The 26,147-nt window shown below is 42.6% G+C and overlaps 2 protein-coding genes across 6 annotated transcripts in view; both read left to right on the top strand.

Annotated features, from left to right (window-relative positions):
- The first annotated feature begins 297 nt into the window (after nucleotides 1-297).
- On the top strand, nucleotides 298-7,879 carry atf7b (activating transcription factor 7b). Of its 4 annotated transcripts, none has more exons than XM_079578752.1 (12): nucleotides 298-363; nucleotides 1,921-2,018; nucleotides 2,116-2,212; nucleotides 2,981-3,108; nucleotides 4,513-4,638; nucleotides 4,879-5,036; nucleotides 5,406-5,499; nucleotides 5,579-5,698; nucleotides 5,774-5,902; nucleotides 6,579-6,767; nucleotides 6,838-6,943; nucleotides 7,223-7,879. In XM_079578752.1, exons 2-12 carry the CDS (start codon nucleotides 1,971-1,973, stop codon nucleotides 7,447-7,449), a joined length of 1,422 nt encoding a protein of 473 aa, XP_079434878.1. In that variant the 5' UTR covers nucleotides 298-363; nucleotides 1,921-1,970; the 3' UTR covers nucleotides 7,450-7,879. The 4 variants fall into 4 exon arrangements, with proteins under 4 accessions (XP_079434878.1, XP_079434881.1, XP_079434880.1 ...); XM_079578755.1 differs by having other exon boundaries at nucleotides 7,196-7,334; XM_079578753.1 differs by lacking the exon at nucleotides 298-363 and adding an exon at nucleotides 386-533.
- A 4,116-nt stretch (nucleotides 7,880-11,995) lies between these two features.
- dip2bb (disco-interacting protein 2 homolog Bb) overlaps nucleotides 11,996-26,147 on the top strand; it is a 42,497-nt gene continuing 28,345 nt past the window's right edge. For both annotated transcript variants that reach the window (XM_079578745.1, XM_079578744.1), the window contains exon 1: nucleotides 11,996-12,320. In XM_079578745.1, coding sequence (XP_079434871.1) covers nucleotides 12,236-12,320 — 85 coding nt within the window. In that variant the 5' untranslated portion in view covers nucleotides 11,996-12,235. The remainder of the gene's footprint in view (nucleotides 12,321-26,147) is intronic.

Below are 26,147 nucleotides of genomic sequence, written 5' to 3'. Positions count from 1 at the left end.
GCCGCCAATGCCCAAGCAAACCCTGATTGTCTAGGATTTAGTGTGTAGTATAAACATAGGCAACGTTATGCAATAGATGTAGGATTATAGTGGACATGCTTTGTTTACACTTTTACAACGTAAAACGTTCCTCCCATAACTTGGCCTATCAATATTTTTCAAAAATTGTAGTAGGAATGTGTTTTCTTATTTACTGTCGGATGTTGAATAATAGAAGTATTTTTATCGTCACCTCAAGTTGAGGGTTAATCGTGTTACGTAAGTCGCGTGGAAGTCGCTGCAGGTCTCGCGGTGTTTTGTGAATGGAAGTGTCAACAGCGACAGGAGGCAGCAGGGAGTGGGGGACACAAGCCTCAAATATCGGTAATTTCAAGCATTTTTATACATATAAATATTGACATACAACGGTCGAGGATCCATTGACATTATGGCTATTTATATGCCACACGATCAGTTTTTAAGGGGCTTGTTTTAATCAGAAATCTCTTGATCACGTCCAGCCTCTTTAAGTTGGCGGAGCTGTCGTGTGAAAGGTGAGCTAGCCTCGGTTAGCATGTAGCTTTACTATTAGCCTTGAAGTGCTCCTCATTTTTCCAATATCTTCAAAGTTGATCGCGTGTTTTCTTTGCTTAGCAGCATGCCAGGTGTCTGTGCGTGTTTTCTGTCATTATCCACGTTGTGTTGAGGTGACACTGTTGTCTTGGCGAGCCAATGGGTGGTGTTGTGGCTTGTCGAGGTTGTGTTATGCTATGCTAATCAGAGGCCCACCCTATAAAGTCGAAGCTAGACCCTTAGCTGGACAATGAAGTCAAACTATCTGACTAACCCATAGCACTGCATACCCGGCTTTATAAAGCACATGTTCTTCTGTCTGCAAAAAACATCTGAAACATTGGGCAGTGCTTTGTGATGCGAGCCAAATGCAAGGAGCAGTGGGTCTGCTACACCTCCCAATGTTTTGATCTTTATTTAACTAGATGCTCTTCCCCAATTCTAAACATGTGACGATAAAGATATAAGTTCCAAAGATGAGTCGATCATTATCTAAGAAAAATAGCAAGCAACTTCAGATCATTAAATGCACGGAAGGCAATGATATTAGTCAGTATTAGGATTACTTAGGAACACATCATCAGGATAGGGTAAAACTAACCTGTTTCACAACTATTGCCCAATGCTTATGATGTCAAAACCATAACCTAGGGGCTGAATCTGGTCCATTGGATGTTTTCTTTGTCATTCCACCGTGTGTCAAAATGTAGTATCTTATGTGAGGTGGACCTATTCTAAAGCGCATAAAATGAGAAGTAATTAAGATCTGTGAAAGGGACACTGACTGAGACCAGCCTGCCAGATACCTGAAGCTCACAAAAGCTAAAGACAAGTCACATTTTAGAAATGTCATAGTGTTTTAGTTGGTGGCCCTATTGGTTGGGCACTTTGGAATCCAGCATTTGCTTTTGAGAATTATGGCGAAAATGGTCAGCACGAGTAGCTCCTTCAGTGCTTTCTCATGAGCAGAGGAGTCAGGTTGGGTTCATGCTGAATCCATTGAAGATGGAGGCTGCTGATCAAATTGCCTTGAAATATTTGGTTGAGAATGAGATCATCTGCGAAAATTGGCAACATGATCATAAATTGCAATACGTGGATGTTTTAAATGTTTAGCACTTTTTCTTAGCTGCTGTCGGTGAAAACAATGTTACCCTAAAACACATGATTATTGGAGAGATTACATTTTTCTGCTCTGAGAACAATACACAGCCGGGCATTTTCAGTGTGCATTCAATGTCATTCAGTTTAATTCCAGGTTACCGGTGGCTGTACTTTAGTTATCTACAGTATGACCCTAAATGTGTGCAGTTATCAGACAGTTTAAGCTTTTTGACATTCTTAATAAATGTATGTGTTTGCATCTAGATTTTCAAGGTGAAACAAACAGCTGACCCCCTCTAGAATACTCCGCAGAGATGGGGGATGATCGGCCTTTTGTGTGCACTGCCCCTGGATGTGGGCAGGTAAGACTTCTTTCCCATTAATACTTAAAGCGTTGCATTCTTAAATCTGCAGTATGTCTCATTGATCCTGTGCTGTTGTTGTTATTTTCCATTTTAGCGCTTCACAAATGAGGACCACCTTTCCGTTCACAAACACAAGCATGAAATGACGTTAAAATTTGGGCCAGCCAGAACAGACTCTGTCATCATTGCTGGTAATTACATTAACTTAGATTAGATTGTAGAAAAATGCATTAGTCTACTGAAGTTCCCAAGCTATGGGTCATAATGGTAATGCCTGTAGAGGGTATGAATCATAGTCCATCACCAGCGGACCAATATTGAAGAAACATTTATTCATAAATCAGAGACCAAATATATGTGAAAAGGAAAATACTTTCAATATTATCACATTTCCCAGCACAACACCCCATTGGGTCATATATTATGAACAAAAGTTATATTTGTATAGAAAAGGTGGGATAAAATTGTGAGTTTCGGCCCTTGGTGTTTTGGCAATGAAGAAAATCTGCCCTCCATGACACAAACTTGCCTACCCCTGCTCTAGAGTATGATCGCTTTAGTCACACGTGCGCCTGTAAGTTAAATTGTTGACCTCCAGATCAATGTCACGCCTGATCTCCAGCTGAATTATGTCTTTATGAACACTGATCAAGAGGATGATACAATAGAGATGGCAGCAGTCATGGAAGTTCTACCTTGTATGTTAGTACCCCGTGTCTAAGGAGAAATAATAAACATCACAAGCATGTCATTACAGGAAAGCTAGATAAATGTTGTGCTTAAAAAAGAAGAAGAAATGTTGATATTATAAAACTCAATATGTGTTTTCAAATAGCATTCAATGTAACCATCTATTTATTTCTGAAATAATTGCGCAGTGCAGACTAGCTTTTCTAAACGTGCTATTTAGTGCCTGTATAATGAGCAGTCACAAGTAACTGATGTATGTTGCTTTTCAGACCAAACACCGACTCCCACACGTTTCCTGAAGAACTGTGAGGAAGTCGGATTATTCAATGAACTGGCCACTTCGTTTGAGCAAGAGTTCACCAAGACACACGACGATGAGCACAGGACAAAAAATATGGTGAGTGAGAAACCGTGCTGTAGAATTAGAGGCTTAGATGGTATAATAATGTTATAATAAAGTGGTCTTGCTGCAGGCAGTGACAAAGAAGGAGGACTGTTAATCTTCAGGTGTCAAACATGTCAGGAAACATGTAGCCCTAAATGTCATTAAAAGTATTGGACAGGCCTATTTATTAACAATAGGAGAAAAATGTAAAATAGAAGGTTTTCATTAAATATACAGTCTATAAAAGTATGAATATTTGTCAAATCAATGTCAATCAATTTGAGCTGATTGTGTTAAATCGTTGCCTCTGGATTGAGTTCCATCGTGACAATGGCTGAAATGGCGCTGGTGGCTGTGAGAGATGTGTGGATCGAGACGCACTGTGATAAGAGAGTTGATGGAATCCAACCAGCTGTTTCTTAAATCAACTGGATCGTGGCACGTGTATTCACATGCAAATCTTATTGGACAGAGACCAGAGATCCCCATTCTCAGTTTTAACACAATGTCAGTACTTTATAAATCTGTAGTGCATAAGTATACAAGCCTTTTCCTCTTCAGTCCTTGCTTCCCTTCGCAGAGTCTGGTCTTGATATTGGCAGAGAGCAACTGTATTCTCTCCTCTGTTTGGCCAAAAGGCCATCTTCTTTTCTTATCCAGGAACTTATCCTGAGCAGCTGGCGTTTGCACAGAGGACCTGTTACCATAGAGATCTACCACGATAGAAAGTGATCCAGGTTCATAGTACCACTAAACCAGGGTTAATGCTCAAGTTACTTTGCGAACCGTCTGATCAGTGTTGTAGTAATGGGCACAGGTTTGGAGCAGTGCTTTGCTTTTTTATGCCTGAAGAAATGGTAGAGGAGCTCACTCCCAACTGGAAAGACACTTTTGTCAGGTTTTTTTTACTGATATCTGGCTGTCACAAATTTAAATTCAATTCTTGATTGAGAGATGAGTCCTCTCTTTGTACCTTTACAACAAGACCTTTTGGGTCATTGATACAAACTAGTTTCAAATATAGTCCAACATCTTGGTGTGAGCACTGACACTAAGTAATGATTGTCAAGCTGTAATGGTTTGTTCTTGCTTTGCGAACAGCGAATGTTGCTCAAATTAAAATAATAATAGTGCTGTATCAGTTGGCAGCATTTCTAGACTCAAAGATTACAACTCTGACCACCATATACAGTCACTTATCACACTGTTGGTCACTGGGAACATTCCACCAATTTAACTTTTTAATCGTATCGTGAATTATTATTATTATTATTATTATTATTATTATTATTATTATTATTATTATTATTATTATTATTGTTTATTTTGTTTATATATTTCAAATGTATTCAAGTTACTTGTTGATGTTTTTTTGACCAAACTGTTAATATTTTTGAATTTTATATTTGGTCCCAGCCCGCCCCTTTACGAACCCCCTCAGATGTTAAAGACGACGATGACAGTCCATTACAAGTGGACTCATCAGCTCCAGGAAGTCCAGACTCCTCCTCGAGTATGTCAGACAGCTCCAGAGGCACAAAGGTACGATAATGTCACACGTTTTATCCACTCCATAATAGTATTTGGTTTGTGTGGTATTCATAATTGGAGTGCTTGAAAGTAATGGATATTAAATATCTGGTCTGTTCACAAAACACCCTAGTCAGGCTGTTTTAAAATGTGTATCTGCATTATAACTGCATTATATAGGCTGATTCCAGTGGTTTGAATTGTATCGTTTACACGTTGAATTAAATAATCAAAGTCGTATGAAATTTACAGGAGATCATTCAGAAACCCGTGGCGTCTTCGGCCCCCACACCGACCATCGTGCGTCCTGGCTCGTTGCCACTTCATCTGAGCGGCGAACAGTTCCAGCCCACGCTCCCATCGCCAACGTCTGTCATCACACAAGCCCCTCCCTCAAACAGGCAGCTCGGGTAAGCCTGGGTAGTGGTGGGTCCTTGGCCAAAGACACTTGGGCTGGTCTGCTTTCACTGTTTGTGCACAGTGTTGTATGAATGCTTAGAGCACAGAACAGAAGCAGAAGAGCTCTTTGTAAATATAAACATGGCTAACATGGCGTTATAAAAATGCACCTGAAGGAGTTGTGTCGTGCCATTGTTCAAAAAGAAGCAATGCCTGAAGATTGTGTACTTGTGAGGTTAAGGGGTGCATGGTTTATGTTTGTTTAGAGAGTAAGAATACAAATATGCAATAAGGTACATGATACTAGTCTTAGTCTATGATAAACATGCACAAGCAGACCTTTCTCATTCGAAAAACTGCATTTATAATTATTCACACAGGTCCCCAACAAGCGCTTATCCATTAATGAGGCACCTTCCCAATGGACAGACTGTTCCTCTTCTACCCAGCCCGCAGATGACCTCAGTTATATCTGTAAGTTTGTGTACTGTATGCAGTATTGCAGTCTTTGAACTCAGTGATTGAATTTCCTGCTGGTGTTGTCTGCTTGCAGCTTGCTCGGCCTGTGAACTCGGTGCCTAATATCCCTGGGATCCCTGGACCTCCTGTGGGTGGAGGCAGCAGTGGTTCATCCTCTCCATCTGGATACAGTCTGCACTCAGACACCAAGATGGTGAGTAAAAGAGCTGAACGTGAATAGTTATCACGAGTTCAGACTCTATGAACACACTGTTATCTGTGTGTTCAGCGGTTAAAGGCTGCTCTGAGCCACCAGGGCTCTGGAGCCGATGGCTCGATCCCAGCTGTGCCCCAAAGACAGGAACAAAGCCACCAACCCACACAGAACTCCGATGCTCCCTCACCCGCCCAGCCACAGGTGAGGGACAGACCTGACTACTGTAAAGAAGGAAGGGAATGACTTTACAAAGCAGGCACTGCTGATATCAGAGAACATACTACACACTGTTCCTGACCAAAAGAAAAAGTGGCCACCTGGATTTAACTCGCTGTTCTGATCTGGGATCGCTGCAGTCGGTCAAGTTTAGGTTCTGCGACACTATGAGCCCAAAGAATGAGATCAGAACATCTGAACATCCTGAATGACCAGGTTATTCCACCCATGGATTTCTTCTTCCCTGACGGCACGGGCGTATTCCAAGATGACAATGTCAGGATTCATCAGGCTCACATTGTGAAAGAGTGATTCTGGAACATCATTTTCACACATGGATTGGCCGCCACAGAGTCCAGATCCTGACTCCATTGAGAATCTTTGTGCTGTGCTGGAGAAGGCTTTGCTCAGTGGTCCCACTCTCCTATCATCAATAAAGAATGAAGAAAAATGAATGCAACACTGGATGTTTTGACTTTGCCACAGCTGCAATCAAACCTAAGCACAAGATTAGACCGTGTTTAATCTTGTTAAACACTTTTTTTTTTGGTCAGGCAGTGTATCTAGAAACAGATATTTTAGTTGGAACTTGCTTCTTTAATGATAAAGAATAATAAGCATTCCACCTTGTCACCTGTTCCCTTTGGTCTTCCTTGCTCAGGTGTCGCCTGCTCAGCCCACCGGGGGGCGTCGGCGTCGCGCATCAGAAATGGACCCAGACGAGCGGCGGCAGCGTTTCCTGGAGCGAAACCGAGCGGCCGCTTCGCGATGTCGACAGAAACGGAAACTGTGGGTGAACTCGCTGGAGAAGAAGGCAGATGACCTGGCCTCCATGAACGTGTCTCTATCGGTCAGTCTCACACAACAACCCTCCTTAAATACTGTACAGCATTTGGACGGTTGTTCTGAATGTGTTTCAGAATGAGGTGACTCTCCTGAGGAATGAGGTGGCGCAGCTCAAACAGCTGCTGTTGGCTCACAAAGACTGCCCAGTAACGCTCATGCAGAAGAAGGCTGCTCTCTTAGGTAAAAGTCAGTTATAAACGGTCCGAAAACAATGGTCTTGATTATCAGCCCCATTTCATACACATGCATAAGACAAATCGTTCTGTTCTGCCTGATTATCCAACCTTGAAATGATTTGGCATGTTTATAAGTATTTTGAGTTTGTGATGTTACACTCCTGTTTTGTCTGCATTAGTTTTTTGTTGTTGTTTTTTTTCTTTTGCACCATCTTCCACCTCATCCATCTAATGCCTTCTTTACTCACTCTCTAAGGGTGAATGTGTATCTGTCTATGCCCAGCTGCAGGAGGAGCAGAGGACCCTCCTGCTGAGCCCATAGGATCCCCGGCCGCAGTCATCCAGCGCGGCCCGTCTCCCCCGGCCCCCGCCTCCAGCCCCGGACCCACCATCAACGGCATGAGCGTGCGGGCCGCGGAGGCCGTGGCCATGTCCGTGCTGGCCGGGATGGGCTCCGGTCAGCCCGGGGGGGTCCTTATGTCCACACACTCGCCCTCCGCCCCGAGATGATGCGTCCATGCTGGTAGTGGGCAACAAACTGAACACAGAGCGGCTGGAAGGGGGCGATACAAAAAAAACAAAGGAAAAAACAAAACAAAGCGTGTTCGAGAAAGACATAAGGGACCTATCCTTTTTTCAATCGAAAGTTGATCTCACAAAGACGCAACACAGTGCCTCCACGCCCTGGAAAAACTCCATTACTCTGCGATGTAAATTTGGGAATTCTCATTTGTAAACTCGCTCTGCTTTTTGAGTTCGGGGCTGCGTCTTGCTTGGTTACGAAATGGAATAGCATATATGGATTTTAGGTTCATATTTTGTTTTCATTTTGCTTCAAACACAGCTTTATTTATCTCATTATGACATAAAGCCTGGTCAGCCAACCTTATTTCACTTTCCTCAACAGGCCCTACTCCCTCTCAGCGCAGACGGGATGGAGCCTTCCTTTGTAAACCTTTTTTCCCAGGGGCTCAAAACCCCACCATTATAAACCTCTACTATAGGAACCCTATAAAAAGAGGTTGTGAATCATAATAATAATAATACATTTTATTTATAATGCACTTTACATTTTATACAAAATCCCAAAGTGCTACAGAGTTAAAACAACAATAGTATAAACATACATAAACAACATACAACAGTTAATACTGGACTTTGATGCTTTTATCCGCATTATAATGTGTTCCTTTGTCAAAAACAAATGTGAAGTCGTATTTTGCCGTCTTCAGGTTTGCATAAAGCCACACTGCGTGACATTTCACCCAATACATAGAATGAAATAGAAGCAGTCGTTTTATTACAGATATTTTTATAGATGAAAAAATGAACAAACATGTGTTTGATGTGAGCGGCTCAGCTCTCCACAGACCTGACTGTAACTTAACTGGGAGCAGGGTCGTGTCCCGCTCGTCTCCATGGTGATGTCCACTAAAGGCAACCAAATATGAGATTTAAACAGGTCAGGTCCTCATCCAAATCCATTCTTTGATTACCCACTCTCACATGTTGCGCGGTGTGCCTTTTGACTTCATTTTGTATATTTTGTTGCGTAATAGGTAGAACACTGAAGTCTCCTCTGCATTTTTAAACGATCACTGGATTTGTTTTGTGCAGTTCTGCTAATGCGTCTATCACTGCACCACCGATTTGCTAGCAAGCCGTTTGCCAAAACGTAAAGCTTATGTCGTCGGTGTAAAACAGGCAATCTCCACTGCTGCTCGGAGAGGGCGCTCCAAACCAAACACATGCAAACCAACACATCTCCTTGCACATGAAATATTCTAAGCCAGTTGTATTTTGTGGGATCCCTGACTCGGCTTTCCTTTCCTTTTCCTGTTCCTTCCTACGATCGACTGGATCTGGAACACATGTGGGATGGCTGGCCAGGCTTGGTCGTCCTTGGGCCCGATGGCGCGGTTTCTTACTTCCCCAGTGGCTTCTCAATGCTGTAATATATCGTGTATATATTATGTAAGAAAAGATTTTAAAGACATTATTGATTGTTCATAATTGCAGTAAAGATCGCACTGGGAGGTATATTATTGAAATTAATTTGTTTACTTTTCTGTTGTCTGTAATAATTTCTTCCAACCTAAATATCCATGTCATGTAAGAGTTTTTGTGCATAAACCAAACGTATAGATGTGAACACAGACTATCCTAACTGTGTAGTGCCTGGCCTTTTTTTTTTTTTTTTTTACCATTTTGTTTTGAAGCATATTAAAAATGGATGTCATAGCATTAAGTGTATGTATCGAACCCTTAAGACTGCATGGACTTATTTGAAAAACGGCCGACGATTGCCACTGTTGTGCTTCAATGCTATCACCGCTTTTTCCAAATGTCTTTTTTAACGGAAAAAAAAACACGACGAACTTGTTGATGCAAAAGGCAAAGTGTGGATTCCCTTTACAATGTTACACTTCGACGGTTAGCTTTAGGTGACATCGATAATCAAAGTGACCGCAGTGGTCCTCAAACCGTGTCTCATCTTTATTTATTAAACGTTTCGCTGTTATTGCCATGGAAACAGCTCTGTTCTGAATTCACACTGTAGGTAGAGACTTCTCGGTTGCGCTTTACTTTACAGCAGAGAAATAATAACATGACTAAAAGTAACAAGTAACGTGTTGAGGACCACTGCTGCGCTGAAAACGTTTAAACAAATCCAGGCATTTCATTTGAGGAAAAATTAGTGCAATATATTTTTCTATTTCTGGTGTTATTAAGATGTGAATGAATGGTTGTCATTAGATTGGAGGCCTGGACACTGAAGCCCGAGACACTGTTTGTGCTTCATGTGGCATTCGAGTATTTTATTTACAACCGCGTACTTTCACAAAAAGATGTTTTCCCATTTGTTTGTTTTGGTTTTTTTTACACTGTCAATGATTTATTGTTGTGTGGCGGTTCATTCATATCATGCTGTGTCCTCTTATTTGGCTCAAGGGAGGATCCACGTTTTGAGATTCGCCCTGAACCGTGTGAGATATTGTCCGCAGCAAAGAGTCGGCTTCGAATGAGATGAGTAACTTTGTGTATCTAGTCCGAACTAATGGTGTCTCCAACAAATACGGTAATACAAAATAAATGAATGAAAAGCAAAGGCGTGTTAGAGTCATGTTGAAGACATTGTGGAGCTGTCAGTGGGGGAGGGGCGGAGCGTTGTCCAGTCAAAGGTCAGGTCATGATGGATATTATTATTATTATTATTTTTATGGTTAAAATGTTCCAAAAGTGTCACGTGGCTAACAAATCAAAACATAAACGCTCGAGATCAGGTGGCAACAATGCTTGTTCTACAAATAAAACTTTCTTGACTTTTGTTTCTTGGACAGTGTTGCCAATAGTAACGGAGTAGTCATTAGGTCATAGCTATTACAGTGAGCAAGCACTATTACAAGTAATATTTTGACAGCTGAAAACATCTTATTCAAATTGGGTAGACCTAAACCCCATGGCTCTTTTAGGTGATCAGATTACTTTTGAAACAAGGGACTAGATTATTGCTTGTTATTATCAAATTCCTCCCATCTTTAAACAGAAAGCCCTTCTTTGCAAAATGAGGAGAGTTGAACAGGATTTTCAAAAGTAAACGATCCAGCTCCTCCTCCTCGCTCCTGATTGGACCTGACAGGCTGGTTCACAGGAAAAGCTCGTCTCATTGGTCAAAGCGGGAGGATACTAGACTTTGATTAGTGGCTGAGATCCGGAAAGGAGGGACTTTACAGAAAATAATGTATATATATTATTACTCACTTTAGATCAAAACGCAAGATCAGGTGGTCGATTTAGCACATTTTGTAAAATGTGTAATACATTTAGAGACTATCACTTTAATGATATGGCTCATGCCCTTTAAAGTTAAACGATGTAGTCTTATGGTTATACTTTTTTTTTTTTTTTTTTTTTTTTTTTTTTCTTGTAAAAATGCTGTTGAACTAGTTTCCCTGCTCTGAAATTATACTTATTTGTTTGTTTGAAATTACTGCTAATTTACCATTATTTTCATGCTTTCGAGGGAAGAACATTTTTTGGGAAGAACCACTGCACATATAGTGCAGTATCATAGGCCTAAGAATATATTATTTGATTTAATATAGCCTATATCTGTTATTTGATAGACTCAATTGTCCCTCATTAACCAAAGTCAACATTGCTTTTATTATCGCAGGCCTTATTATTGTAAAACATTTCGGCCTAAGCAAATGCTACACACTTTTTCTTATAAACTCTGGGAAGACAGACTGTCTCGTGTGAATGTTGTACAGCAGAGGGAGCAGGGAGCCTGGCCAGCTCTGTAACCCCCAGATTCCACATTCTCCGTGCTCGCCCCGCTCCGCTCCGTTCCACTCCGCCCCGACCTCCGCAGCAAATGCGTTGCTATGTTGAACGTTCAGAAACATTCCACATCGTCCACTCCGCTCCGAGGGGCCTACGTCGCCTCTCCGCCACTCCGCCTCGCCACGATAAAAATACGGATCAACCCTATTTTCGGGTCCGTCTGCGCCGCGTCAGCTCCGGCCGGATCAAGCTCCACAGTTCAGACCGCACCAAACGGGAAAGAGAACGACAACAATATCCGTATTTTCAAAGTAAATTCCCTCCGAGCGGACTTTATTTTAACGAAAATGTCACTATTTCACACAAAGTGACCTCGATAATTCCCCCTGCGGAGTTTGTTATCACAAAAACAATCACACGACCCGATTCAGCTTCTGTTGCTTTCGTTCACGTAACTTTTTTTCCTGCCTCTCTCTCCCTCGCGCAGGAGGGGGGCACAGGCTTCATGCTTCAACGTGGTATAGCTCGCGTGCTCATAAATAGTTGTTTATTATTTTATTGGGAGGTTTATTTCTCAAAGTCGTTGCTTTGTGCGCGTGCTCCTCGTGGAGCTGGAGCACTGACGGAGAGGACCGGGGCGGACTGAAGCGGAGACAGTGGGCGTTGATGTCGCAGCCGTTCGGAGTCGGGGCGGAGCGGAGTGGAGCTGAGCGCACAGGCGGATGATGTGGAATCCCGGGGTGATTCTCCTGTGCGCCCGCGTGCGTCACGTGACTCTGACTCCGACTTTGCTCCATCTCTCCGGTCTCTCTCAGTCATGGCGGTGCAGGGAAGGATCCGGGAAGAAGAAGATGGACTGAGCAGCGACACCACATCATGAGCACTTTTGCGTAGACACCTCCTCCTCTACGGACTTTCCCCGCTCGGTTTTCCGCTCTTGTTTACGTCGCCGGGGTGCTGCTGGCTCTTCTCCCGGTGCGCTTCCCCCCCAGACCGTGCGCCTTCAGCCATGGCCGACCGCGTCGTTGATCTGTCCGCTCTGCCTAAAGAGGTCAGGGACCAGCTGGCGGAGCTGGACCTGGAGCTGTCCGAAGGTAAGAGTGCGCGGGCTGGGGGGGAGTTGTTTGCGGATGGTTTTCGGGGAGACTGCGGGTATGTTTGCGCTGTCAACACTGGAGAGCGAGAGACTGGGCTGCAGTGCATCCGACACGACTACAGCGAAAACACACTGACCTCCTTTTGAAGCCTGACATGACTGGCATTCAGATAGTTCTGGCAACATCAGCAACACCACACACTGTGTCTGCTGTTATTGACATTAGGGTGTCTGTCTGACTACTTGTGTGTTCCTGTTAGTTATTATGAAGCTGCCCTTTTGGCAAATAAATAGTCAATGCATAGTCAACAAAGTGTGTTATGTTATGAGCCCATTGTGCAAATGGCCCATGTTCACTCGTGCTTTATTTGTCACATGGGACAAGCATCATTTTCCTACAGCTACAAATCATAAGAAGTCCACAGTCTGAATTTAAATTAGTTTGAGTTAAATATTGTGCCAATACTGCTTTTTTACATGGCATTGTTTTAATAACATTCCAGCTATGCCCATTAATATTGAATATGTACCTTTTTCGAAAACAAATTGCAAATTGCAAAAACATTCCTAGCAAAACCATTTCCCCTTGTTATTTCTATGTTATAATGTTTAGGAAACACATAATTGCTCTAATGAAAGAAAAAAAAAGGTGTGGCAATAAACAAATAATATCCAATGTTTTTCTTATTGCATAAGCCTATCCATTAGTCCTGCAGTGTTGTTATGTGGTGAGGTGGTGTTAGGCTAGAGTTGCTTTGCATTGTGGTGACAGCAGCCCATTGCATCATAATATTGTGATGTTATTTGTTCATTTTGGTCTGTGGGAAACTGCTTGCAGAAAAACATCTTGGATTCTAACAGTGGGATTAGTCCTGGATTGGCCCTCGTTAGTCTCGATGTCGTCTGTTGATGCTTTCAGAAGCAAAATGTAATTGAAAGCTGCTCTACTTATGGCATTGACACTGTACTGCAAAGGTATCAAGCGCCTAGACACAAACATTGTACATGTTTCTTAGTGGGATAGGGGAAACCGGAGCACCTGGAAGAACCTTACCCAGACACGGGGACGTCATGCAAACTTCAAACAGAAAGGTCTGGGAATCGAAGCCAGGAACTTGTGATAATTAGTTCCTTTGGCATAGTTAGATCATATCAAGGCAATATCTTTCCATCCATCTTCTTCCACTTGTCCGTTGCTGGGTCGTGGGAGCAGCTGTTGAAGCCGCCCAAATCACACTGCACCAGCCCCTATGGCTCCTCCTGCAGGTGGTGGGTCCTCAGAAGGATGGCCTCACGGTTCTGACCGGGCCTGGTCTCTCATAAGGGGCTTCTGAACCGCTCTTTGTCTGACCCATCACCTAGGACCTGTTTGTCATGGGAGACCCTATCAGGGGCACGAAGCCCCCCGACAACAGAGCTCCAGGATCAAACCCCTCCACCACGTTAAGGTGGCGGTTCTGGGAGGGGCAGTATCTTTCAACGGTTCATATTTTTACCACATTGCATTGTTAATCATCAACTTTATCTTCAACTTTATTACAGACACAAGGTCAAGATCAAAAACAGACAACACGTATAAGAGATTAGAACAGACAACTGTACCAGTGGCACTGACTTTGATGTTTGATCCACTCAATGGAGGCCGCTATGAATTCTGATCACATTTAACTTCCTCTAACTTAAACACATCCATTGAAAGCTAGTTTATAAAAGCATATATTCAGGATTTGACTGCGAAATCAAACAGTCTTTAAGCCTGACCCTCAGGTTGAGCCACGAGTCACTGACGTCCCTCACGAGTGCAGGGCCACATTCAGGGCGTCAAAATATCGAGAATGATGTATAGACAGATTATAAAGACATTGTCGAAGGTCTACAATACATTATTTATTGCAATAGTCATTGGAGCATAGATGACTTGAAAAGTGGGTCAAGATTTCAATCCCTTGGGCGGTTTGAATCAGAGAGATCTCAGTAGACTCTGCTGCCCTGTTCTCTGCCTTTAACTTCACCTTTCAGGCCAAAGGGAAGATGTTTATTAAAAAAAAATCTGGTTTATTGAAAATATTTGGATGGGTTTTATGAAGAAGTCCCCGTTGTTTCTCTGTCCGGGACTGCAGTGTAATGTGATTGGCCCGTGTGTCCTTCAGCCGCTCGGGGATAGATGAGTAATGGTGGATTTCTCATCGCCAAGAAGGATGCATGTGGCATTATAGGAGATGGAGGAAGCATAAAGCACAGCAAGAGTCTGAGTCGAGCTGTCATGCTGCATCGAGACTCTGCAATATGGAGCAGAGGTACTCAACCAGCGGATCGGGGCTCTAAATGTGGTACATGGAGGTTGGAGGCTTACGTTGAAGTTTCCATTGTAGCTGGAAGATGAATCCATTGCAGTTGCTATCAGCCGGAAGTCGCTGTCGGCCTATCACCACATTTTAACTTGCATTGAAAGCAGGTTGATCATGTTGTAATACAGTGGTCACCAAAGCTTTTGCAGTTGTGTAACCCCTAGTACTTTGGATGACCCGCTACGGCGGCCCGGCACACTGCCATGTCTGTGAATGCAACAAACATCAAAGGAAATATTATTTGTTAACTAAAAGGGAATTCAAATTTTACATTGTTAGGCTTGCCCAAAAACACAAGCAAAATTTAAAACTGAATCTTTGTTGAAAAAAAGATCATTCATGTAACAATTAAACGACAATCAACATGTCTATGCCTAACTCCTGAACACTATTTCGTTGTCACTTATCATACACTCCCTTATTGTTGTTTAAAGGCACAGTGTGTGACATTTTGGATTCTGCTGTTGCCACCAGTACAAAATTTGCTTTAAATGACCAGCTGAACACAGAAAATGCTACTTAGTAATCAAAGGATAGATTTGGATGAAGACCTAACTCATTTAAATGTCATATTTAGCTGGTTTAGTCAACATCTCGAGCTGGAGACGTCCCTGCTCCCTGTAAAGCTACAGTCAGGTTGGAAATGGATGTGGAAATCAGTGTCATATTTGCTCACATAGTAGGTTGAAGCATGAATCACAGTTTTTAACGGTCATTTTATCATCTATCATTTACCCACCATCAAGTAGTCACCAGTGCCAGAGTAGGCAGGCAAAAGCACTCTCTCCCTTCTCATAGTCATCAGAATATCCACGCTACGATATACTGTATATGAAGGTAAAGGATATCACACAATGAGAGACGTGTGTGACGATTGATCTGCCAGAACAAGAATCACAAGGCCCACAACCCACTGAATGCGGTGCTGCGACCCACTTTTGAGTTGTGACCCCCCCCCCCAGTTAAAAAAAAACATTGACCTTTTACACTGGTCTTTAAGCGGGAATGTTTCCCCGACATTACATGGTACAGTTTGAAACCCCACAGGAGTCCTTTGATGTTATTGACAATCAAATGATCAGGAATGTACCCTTCTGTATTAGATCCACCCTCTCAGTAGGCTAAACTATTGGCCTTGGAAATACGACGTGACAATGACAAATTCAGAGGAAGATAAATAGTCTGTCCCTGGATGTGTAATGGTTTTCGCAGCTGGGCTTCGAGACCAGTTCCAAAGCAGTCATGATACAGTATGTGCGGCTTTAGCATATGGGCTCACTGGACTTACTGTAAATGTGGGAGCGAGAGAGTGAGTGTGGGGGGGGGGGCTGGGGGTCGTTTCTATAGCAACAGAGCTTATGCTCCACTGGGAAGATGAGATTTAAAGATGGTGGGTATGATGTAATGGATTAGAGTAGCTTTAGCACCGAAGTCAAAATTCCAATTGTATCGGCGCAATTAGTGAATCACGAGGACTGCAGTTGCTTTGTCAATAGGGGTGGGCCATATCATATCGCATATCGTTATCGCGATATCATTTTGTGGACATGATGTATATTTATGTTACGCTCAGCTCCATCCGAGCAGCATAAACACTGACTGTCGAACACGGGGGCAGGTGCTTAAAAAGTAAAGTGAAATGTAGGATGGGTACTGCTTGAGTAGATCATATTTGCGAGGAAATGGGTATGCCGTAAAAAAAAAAGAATACAATATCACTGAATGAATCTTCCCAATAGGTGTAAGGCTGGGATTTTGAAGTCATTTGTCCATTGTCAATTACATCGTCAAATATATCGTTATCGTGATATTTCTTTATTATATCGTGATATAGATTTCAGGCCATATCGCTCTGCCCTGTTTGTCAATATAATGTGCAATTGGAACACTGACGCATCTTATCAACATGGGGTCTTAAGTATGCAAAAAAAAAACTGCAAACCTTGTAAATGAGTTTCTACCACTACAAACAGTCATTTAGAACAAGCTGCTCTCACCTGCAAATAAATGCAGACCGTGCATTTCTAATCCACCTGTCAATCCAGCCCATCCAAAGAAGAAGAAGAACTTTATTTATATAGCGCCTTTCACAGACATGGTCACAAAGCGCTTTACATGAGACAGTTGTACATTCACTCCATACTTGGTGGTGGAAAACTACGTTTGTAGCTTGAGTTTCCCCTGGGGGAGACTGTCAGAGGCGCTTTCGCGACTGCACACGTCTGCGCCAACGGACCCTCTGACCACCACCAGACATTCACTCACACACATCATTCATTCTGGCCTATTGTACATGTTTTTAGTGGTAGGGGAAACCGGAGTGCCCGGAGGAAACCTACGCAGACACGGGGAGAACATGCAAACTCCACACAGAAAGGCCCCGTCCCTGGTGGGAATCGAACCCGGACCTTCTAGCTGTGAAGCGAGAGCACTAACCGCTGCGCTACCGTGCCGCCAAACTCGCAGAGACAACGGCAGGTCCCAGGCTGTAAAGAAGAGCTAAAGCGTGATCTTGATTTTGGGTGGTTCACTATTCCCATAATATATCGGCAAAATATAATGATCCCCATATTAGGTTATCCTTACCTTTGTTTTGGTCCTGATTTGGTCTTGTATGGACACAAAACGCATTTCTACAATGCTAAACCCGCCCCTCTTCTTGCTTTCCTGATCACATTGAATTATCGCATTCATCTCTAAAGAGAGCAAGGCCTGGTTGAGGAAAACAAGAAAGTCTGTCCCTGTTTATGTCTTACTTTGTGCATTTACTGCCTTTTACACATAAGGGACGGTGTAATGTTGGATATTCTGGGGTCAGATGGTTCGATACAAGAAATAATTGCACTTTTTCTGTCGACTCCAGTTCAGAGAATACGCCGCACGTGCCGTATGCCACTCACAGCATCCACTTTCGAGCTCGGTTTTCAATAATTCATTGGTAGCATTGACCACTGCTCACTCGGCTCCGTCTCCACTGCACACATGTTTAACAAGGAGCGTTCAGACGGGACTTTTTGAGCACAGTACTACAGGAGACAGCAGTTCTGGAAAATAAAACTGCCATGCACTGGTTCTACGGCCCTGTACTTTCTCACCTTGAAAGCGCAGACACAAAGCTTGTTCATTTTGTTCTGGTTCAAGCTAACTAAACCAGGCAAATCTGTGCTACTCCCATGTTTACAATCACCCATAACACGCTAGAGTTCGGGAAATTCCACAGTTACCATGGCGATCCGCCATCTTTGCAGCTTTTAACATACATTTCCATTGACTAACATTAGCTAAAAACAGTATGAAAAGATGGAGAAAATAACCGTGGAACAGCTCCGTTAGCTGCTGAGTTACGGCTGGTAAATATATCTAACACACTGTGGTGTCCACGTGCCTTAATGTGAACAATAACGCCAGTATTTTAACTTTTAAAATCTCCATCAGTTTACAATTGCTGCTAATCCCATAATGCTTAGCGATATGACGTCACATTCCCGAACTCTATACGTGATACAGCAAGGGGACAAAATGGATTTTCACTCTACTCTGAGAACAAAAATCATGTATGTTTTTACAATTATTCCTTAGTTTGATGGGATAACTCCTTTGGTAAAAGTGGCAATTTTATGAAGAAAAAGATGAGAAAAGTTGCAAACTGTGCTGAATGTAAATCAGTAACACAGGAAGTAAGAGAGTTCCATATTCCAAGGACAGAACTGGGAGTCACTTATGGCCCATTGGTACAGTATGGTCACACAGCATGGCAATTCTATCTGTTGCATCCTGTGCCCTTGACAAACTAGAATGAAAGTTATTGCAAAGACACCAAAGATCACAGTGGCGGTCGCACCTCCGGCGGCTCAACATTAGGTCCATTGTCTTCTACAATACACCCACCTGTCCCCTCCTTTTCCCCATTGACTCAAAAGGAGATGCCACATTTGCCATCTGACGGAGCCAAAGCGGGCTGCACTCAACCTGTGTTAAATAATTCAGTCTTTTCTGTATCCACTGCTGCCCCCGTCTGCGAGCAGCCACATGCGGCCTTATATAACACTCACGCTTCGTTTCAGCATCAGGAAAATGAGGTGCTGTTTTTTTTTTTGTGTTCATTTCACGCAATGTAGCCTTAGCATCTCTGCGAGTGAGACCGCGGTTGTTGCCAAGAGCGATGGGGGACAAATCACAGCGTTTCTCGCACTCCTTGTTTTAAATAGACATTTTCTGAGTGTTTTGAAGCTGCAGACATTCTCTCTCCCAAATTTAGTCAAGCCATGAGTGACTAATTTGTTTATATAATGAATGGATGTGGGCACAGTGGTTTATAAAGGGACTGAGCCGTAAAAGTGGCGTCAGCAAAACGGCAGAAAAGACAGTTGTGTGGAGCAATGGTGTCCTTGATGTTTTTCATGTAGCGGCCCATAGTTCAGGTGGATAGAGCCCACTCATACAGACGGTTAATGGATCGATCAACGCGTCCTCAGACAGGACACGTCTATCTTGTAGTGCTGCGAGATGAATTGGAATCAAGTTGAAATTGCAGTTTGAAGGGTCGCAAAGAGCAAGAGGTGCAATTTTTAGGTCGTATTATGTAATGCAGTTTAATCTCCCAACTCAGAAGTCTATCCAGTTTCAGAAATCCTCCTCAACAATATGTCTCACTGTCTTATGGTTCTCAAACTGTGGTACGGGGTTCACAATACTCGAGCTCCTGCAGCTTTTGTTCAGTTAATTTGGTCATTTGGGTCTTGTTGGAGAAAAAGCCTATGCAAGTTGAGACTACATCCCATTTTACCCCTTTTTGTCCTTGTTTAGTCACGGTTTGGACTATGTTATTTAATGCGATTCAGTGCAAGTTATGAACTGTGGTTTACTCCCGCTGTAGGTTGAGATCTGGTGCCACTTAGAGAGTCATCATTTTTCATTATACTTGGTGTGAAAAGCTTTTTTTGTTTGTTTTGTTTTTAAGCCCCCTAGCAGCCATATTTCTGCTTGAGGCCATTTCAATAGCAGGCTATATTTGGCAATAATGTTTCACAATCCATCTTCATCCTTCAAACCAAATGTCTCATGTTTTATTAATATGATCTATGCAACACATTTTCTTTGTTTTCTCCGCTTCAGGCCGGGAGATGGGCCTTTACAGAAGAAACTTTGGGAATAAAAAATAAGGCAATGGCTGCAGGCTATAAGGAAGAACATTTAAATGCAGCCAAAGATATGGATGTAGTTTTGACAGCAGCGGATACAGATGTCTGATGTTGCTGATGAGGTAAACAGACAGAGATGGGCGGAACAGGGCCGGAAGTCTTCAGGCCAGCCTTAGCAGTCGAGTCCCGGTTTTGTCATGTCTGTTGCCCTTTTTGAGAGCTGACGTTTGCTGTTACAGATGTGGTAGACAGATCTGGATGTGCACAGGAAGTGATGTCACAGCAGCAGTGGGTCGCCCCCTGATGCTCTGTGACCTAGATCGACACTCGGCCTGTAATCTGCCACTGCTTCCCTCTCTCCACCTCTCTCTCTGCTGTTTATACTGGCTCTAATGCACCGACTGGACACGTGCCAATCACTCCGTCTGACGGTAACCCCACCTATCACTGCTTACAGGACAGGAACAGGAAAGATGATGGAAACAACTAGTCTTTCACTCACAGATATAACACTGATATTAATGAAGAGTGACTTTTATTGCCTGGAAATCCAAATGTACTTTTTATTGCTCTCTGGGTCATATCACTTTTCAAACCTTTGATCTGTTACCACTCAACGTAACATATTGATTCAACTTGTTCCACATTATTATGGATATTAGCTGAAGCCCTATGGGGGGGCTATTATTAGAAGCACAGCGAAAGCTTCCAAAGAGCTCCTCCTGCAGGTATCGTGTCCAGGAAATGCTCTCCTCACGTCTCGATCTCTTGCTAAGCTTAGTAATCCTTTCCTCACAGAGCGAACAAAACCCATGAGCCACACAGTCTATTTCTTTCCATTTTACTGAAACAGCTGCGCAGCAAACGGCGGTGGAAGAAGCTTATGATGAGATCTCTTGAAAATCAGGAAGTGTAACTACTCGATATTTTGCTTCAGCTGTTTAAGATCTATATGTCACGTTTCAACCAACAAAATGTATGTGTAAGATTTCAGATTATTACTATTATTATTACAGTAAACAATAGTCTTGACTTGACGGACAACACAGCACTTCAGCACAATGCATTCCAAAAAGAAAAATATAAAAACATTGTAGTAGCTTTAGCAAATGTTTGGTTGATAATGAAGATGTTCAGCCTTTTAACTAAAATGATTATTAAGGATGCTCTATCGCTTGTCCATCCGAAAGCATTTTCACGAAGAAAAGAAAACTTGGATTATTTCAGGCTGCTGGGATTATATTTCCTTCGCATTTCACGTGCCATGGCTGTTGCTTTTGCCTGACAAAGAAAACAACAGCGCTGTATGATGATGTCATCACTTGTGCGGGGCTGGCCAGCGGGTGTGAAACAGTTTCACACCTGCTACTTTTTTGACTGTTCAGAAAACAGAAAATAATCAGCATCGTTCTTTGAATTGTATATAAATAAAGTAAAAGGCAACAAATAATCGCTTGAATAATCTTGATTTCAATTATGACTAAAATAATCATAATTACTATTTTTTCAATAACTGAGCAGCCCTAATTCACGATTGCAAAACTCATTGTGCATAGTATATTTAGTTGTTTGTGTCTGGTTCTCAAGGCAGTCAACCAATCAGGTTGCCGGGTCCTATGGATGGAACCAGTTTAGAAATCTCTTAACTGCCACAATGCATCCTCCAGTAGTAAAAGCTCGGTGACAGCGCTCTGGAGGTTCCTAGCTTTCAAATGAGGTATGGCATGTTCACATACAGATCCTTCATCCCTCCATAGAACTTAATGAATTGAACCGACCAGTGCTATTCTTGTAGTGCACACAAATGTTAGAATTACTTCTCCGTTGGTGTTCAGTAGTTAATGTCCTTGTTCTCTCACAGGCAGAACATCAGCAGCACTCACGCCTTTCCCAATAGCCTCCTGCATCCCATCTCTGCAGCCCCGGCTCCTCACATCTGTGCGGGGTTAATAATTGTCATGTTATTTTCTTGTGACATTACTGCAGAGCCCACACACGCTCAGCTCTCAGCTCTGCGCTCTGGATTCCAGTGGGACTAAATCACTGCGTCTTTGATGGCTTCAATGGCCTCCTTTGTCTCCAGCAGTGGAAGAGGTTAGAGTGGGCGGAGCTGCCACTAACACACAACATCGAAATAACAGGCCTAGTTCAAAAACATAACCGTTTGGACTTCACCTCAGAAGACAAAAGATGATGATGATGAGATGAGGGGGAAAGAAGTCTGATTTTCAATAACAATAATGCTGTGATGTTTAACAAAATGTATTTTAGCACTGTATGTTTCATAAAACATAGACAAAACTTGTATGTTGCCTTTTCATCGAATGAAATGAACAGAACAGTACAAAACACACACACACTGGAGACTATGGCAACTTTTTGAAATATTTTGGCTTCTTGTGTGGATACTGCCCCAAATGTTGTTCTAAATTGTGCTAAATCGGCCTATTTTGATTTAGCCCTGGTCTTACCCAATAGTCCTTTTCGACAGCTTTTTGTGTTGTCTTTGGTTATGCAAGCCCGGTTTGATCTTAAAATTGGCTCTGGTTTGACCATAAACGAGCACGAGTAGAAATATTTGGCTCAAGTTTACGACTGTGTCCCAGCTTTGTTGAATTACAATTGTGCTTTTAAAAAGCTGCTGATGCATATTTTCCTGTGCTTGTTGCTCGGAGAGTCCCTCATCTGAACCACAATGGGACGGGTTGTTGCCACGTAAGAGATATTCATGAGAAACTTTTGGGACCAGCTGCCATTGCTGTGGCAGCATCAGTTAGAGCAGACGGTTAGTGGTGCGCTGAAAAACAACTAAAAATGTGGCAACACAAAGCCTTTCGGTTTGAGGAGGGATACAGTTACTTACCTGCAGCCCAGAGAGCAGCAGTATCAGAGGTGTCGACTTACAGGGCGAGCTTGTCTAAATTTAGCTTCATGACTGGTAAATCCCAAATTTAAATCAGTCAGAAGTGAAACATTTTAGTCAGAGCCCAAGATTAATTGTAATCTTCAGTGGTTGGTCACAAAAATGTTTGCATATTACAATGTCCTGCAAACTCATTTTGTTTACAACTGCACAATTGAACTCTCAATTTGAGTGGGTGCAATTTGCAAATCACTATTACAGTTTTAACTGGTGATCGCTGTAGTTTACAAAACTTAAAACTTGTTCTGAAATGCACAAGACATGAGTTTGATCCACAGCTCACATTTTCAAATGTGTGTCCTCCCAAAAGTATAGGACCTTTTATGCCCTAAATTTCACAGTGGCCGCAGGATTTTCTTGCTTAACCATAACTCATTTAGATTTTTAGGATGACATCTATTTTTTACTCTATTTCTAAACCACACACTCCTGCTTGACTCACCTTGGAAAGACGCTCATTGCTGTTCGCACTGTAATAAAAGTGTCATATTTAACATGCACATGCACATACTCAGCTCACAGTGTCTCTCATACTTAGCTTGTGCAGAATAGACATGTTTTTTTATTTTATCTGTGCTAAAAGTCCAGGAACTAGACGTGTGTGTGCTATTTTTAAGTACCTACACAATACCAGACCTCTGCCTCCCTTTTGTAAACCATTTGTAGCCACTTTTGTGTCTAATCCCGTGCATTGTAAGGCACCTTATTCTTCTTTTCCTGTCTCCATTTATCCTTGTGAACAGAGCAGAGCCCCCACCGTAGGTGTAGTATCCCGGTGTGAGTCATGTCTTCCCTGAGCCTGCTCCTCCTCTCCGAACCTGCCGCGGGGTTCGAGGGCCGAAATGTTTGTGGAAGTGTTTTAGTTTCGTCACCTACGTCAGAGCTCGAAACAACTGTGAGGAATGAAACATGATTCAGCTCCTTACCTGAGACAGACACACCCAGAGGCCCACGGCGCACGGGGAGAGGCCACAGGGACCGTAGTATACTAAAGCGAGTGCAGGAGGGAGTGTGTGGCCTAAAGGTGCGGGTTACATAGGAGTGCATTACACAGAACTCTAATTCATTGAAAGGTGGGACCTGGGACCTGCTCGTCCAAAACTCATTCAGATTTCTTTTTGGGGCCTCACTTCTTGCCTGTCAGTCATAGATCCTTCGCTGTCTTTTGCCAGTTAGAGCCACGGGGCATGAACAAGCTGATGCGTGTCTGTCTTACATGCATTTAGTTGTAAAAATCAGCCCTGTGTGAATGACTTACTGACACTCACCAGTATATTCCAAACAAATGCTTTTCGAGGTTCAGTGGAGCAGGTCGCACATGAACATCCACTCACGCGAACAAAAGGTATAGCATCAAGAGTAGATTCAACCTGTTTTTTTATGTTTCGCTTTTTTAGCTAGTTGCAGGATGTGGCTGCGCTAGTTCCGCTAACCTGTAGTCGAGAGCATAAAAATCACAGAAATGCATTTATCGAGCGTGTTGATACAAATGCTTACATTTGTTAGCCAACGGTTTACTGGACCCGTTTCAATTCAACGTTCTGAATGGAGAACACTGCAAAAAGTAAATATCAAGCATTGGCTTAAATGACTTGAATTGAGGAAATGCATCTTGTTTTGAGCGGTTTTCACTCATTTAGACACTTTTCCTGATCGGACCAAGTTTCCTTTGCTTGTTTGAGGACATTTCAGACCAGTTCTAGGGTAAATCTCGCTTGAAATAAGAAAGTAAAATTGCCAATGAGATAAGAACAATTTTCTTTCTCCATTGGCAAAGAAAATGACCTGAAATAAGGACGGAATGTATCGAAACGAGTCAGAAACATCTCAGAACAAGTGAAATAATCTAGGACAAATGCCCAAGAACTTCTTAACTAGTCAAAACATCTAAAATTTGGATTATTATGCTCAAATTGAGATGTTTATACTGATCTAGTTAAATACTTTTTGCAGTGAACCCATATTAAAAGATGAAGTTTAGTGTGCGTTGATTGTCTATCCGGTCCCATAAAAAGCAGAAACAGAATGTGATTCAGCATTTTTGAATCATGCTAACTCTTATATAAAGTATAAGCTAAAAAGCTATGTCCATTCATCGATCATTTCTGACGAGGCGTGGACCTAAATGTAGTCGATGGGTTGACAACGACTGAAAACATCTGGATCGTTCATAATTTGCATGAAATACACTGAACAGGCTAACGGTTGAACAGTTTCCTGGACTAGCTGGCTTGCTAACTGTCCGCACACATAAGGATCGAGCGCCGCTTCTATGGGCGGAGCTACAGCGTCTAGCTAGGTTGACCGTTAGCATGTTTGAATCTTTTAAAAACAGAACTTTTTCGAATACATGAGTCAAACTTATGATTGTGCCGTCAGAGGCTAGTCGTGAATGAGTGATTATTTATTAAAGCACAACTAAGTAGCTTGTTTACCTTAATAAATCCTTTTCGTAGTCCCTCTTGGGGTAATACAAGTGTTGATGGGATGATTGGGGGTCTTTCCTCTCCCCCTGGTGTCTGGGCAGAAAACCATGCTTGCAGCTTTCCCTGCTCCGACCCGGGGGCAATATACACACTAATAACTAGGGGCATAAGTTACTGAGTTCTGCTTTAAAGGAATAGGCCACCGTTTTTACATACTAAAATATGTTCTTACCTCACTTTAGTCGAGTTAATATATCCCCGTCTGGTCTTAGTCCGTGCGCTCTGTCACGCAAACGGAGCACATACGCAGCCTCTCCCACATGTCATATAGCTCCGAAAAAGCTCACGATAGAAGCTACCAAGCTCTTCCACGTGTTCCCTATTTAAATAAAGTTACGTGAAGTGTTTTCATGCGAAGTATATTTACACAGAAATGTAACATGTCGATTTTATAAGCAAATAAAGAGGGGGACTATATTGTGAGGCGTAATGATACGAGGAGTAAAACGTCCGCGCAGTAACTCCTAAAGACTTCCCCCGCTCACTTCCGTCAATAACCTTTAGGAGTTACTGCGCGGACGTTGTGCTCCTCGTATCATTACGCCTCACAATATAGTCCCCCTCTTTATTTGCTTATAAAATCGACATGTTACATTTCTGTGTAAATATACTTCGCATGAAAACACTTCACGTAACTTTATTTAAATAGGGAACACGTGGAAGAGCTTGGTAGCTTCTATCGTGAGCTTTTTCGGAGCTATGTGATATGTGGGAGAGGCTGCGTATGTGCTCCATTTGCGTGACAGAGCGCACGGACAAAGACCAGACGGGGATATATTAACTCGACTAAAGTGAGGTAAGAACATATTTTAGTATGTAAAAACGGTGGCCTATTCCTTTAAAATAGGAAATTCATGCGGAGGTGCCGATGCTGCCGCCGCCGCCAATCGAGCAGCCGTACAAACGATCAAGGCGGCCCAACAAATG

Source organism: Gobius niger (genome assembly GCF_951799975.1).
Source record: "Gobius niger genome assembly, chromosome: 20".
Lineage (NCBI taxonomy): Eukaryota > Metazoa > Chordata > Actinopteri > Gobiiformes > Gobiidae > Gobius > Gobius niger.
Note: the sequence above shows the minus strand (reverse complement) of the source record. Positions and strands in the feature narration are given on the sequence as shown.

Bases quoted from the DNA above. Each gene is read 5' to 3' on its own strand.
- atf7b (XM_079578752.1), top strand. From the start codon at position 1,971: ATGGGGGATGATCGGCCTTTTGTGTGCACTGCCCCTGGATGTGGGCAG. The intron at 5,903-6,578 runs GTGAGGGACAGA...TTCCTTGCTCAG, and splicing joins CCTCACCCGCCCAGCCACAG to GTGTCGCCTGCTCAGCCCAC. The intron at 6,944-7,222 runs GTAAAAGTCAGT...GTCTATGCCCAG, and splicing joins GAAGAAGGCTGCTCTCTTAG to CTGCAGGAGGAGCAGAGGAC.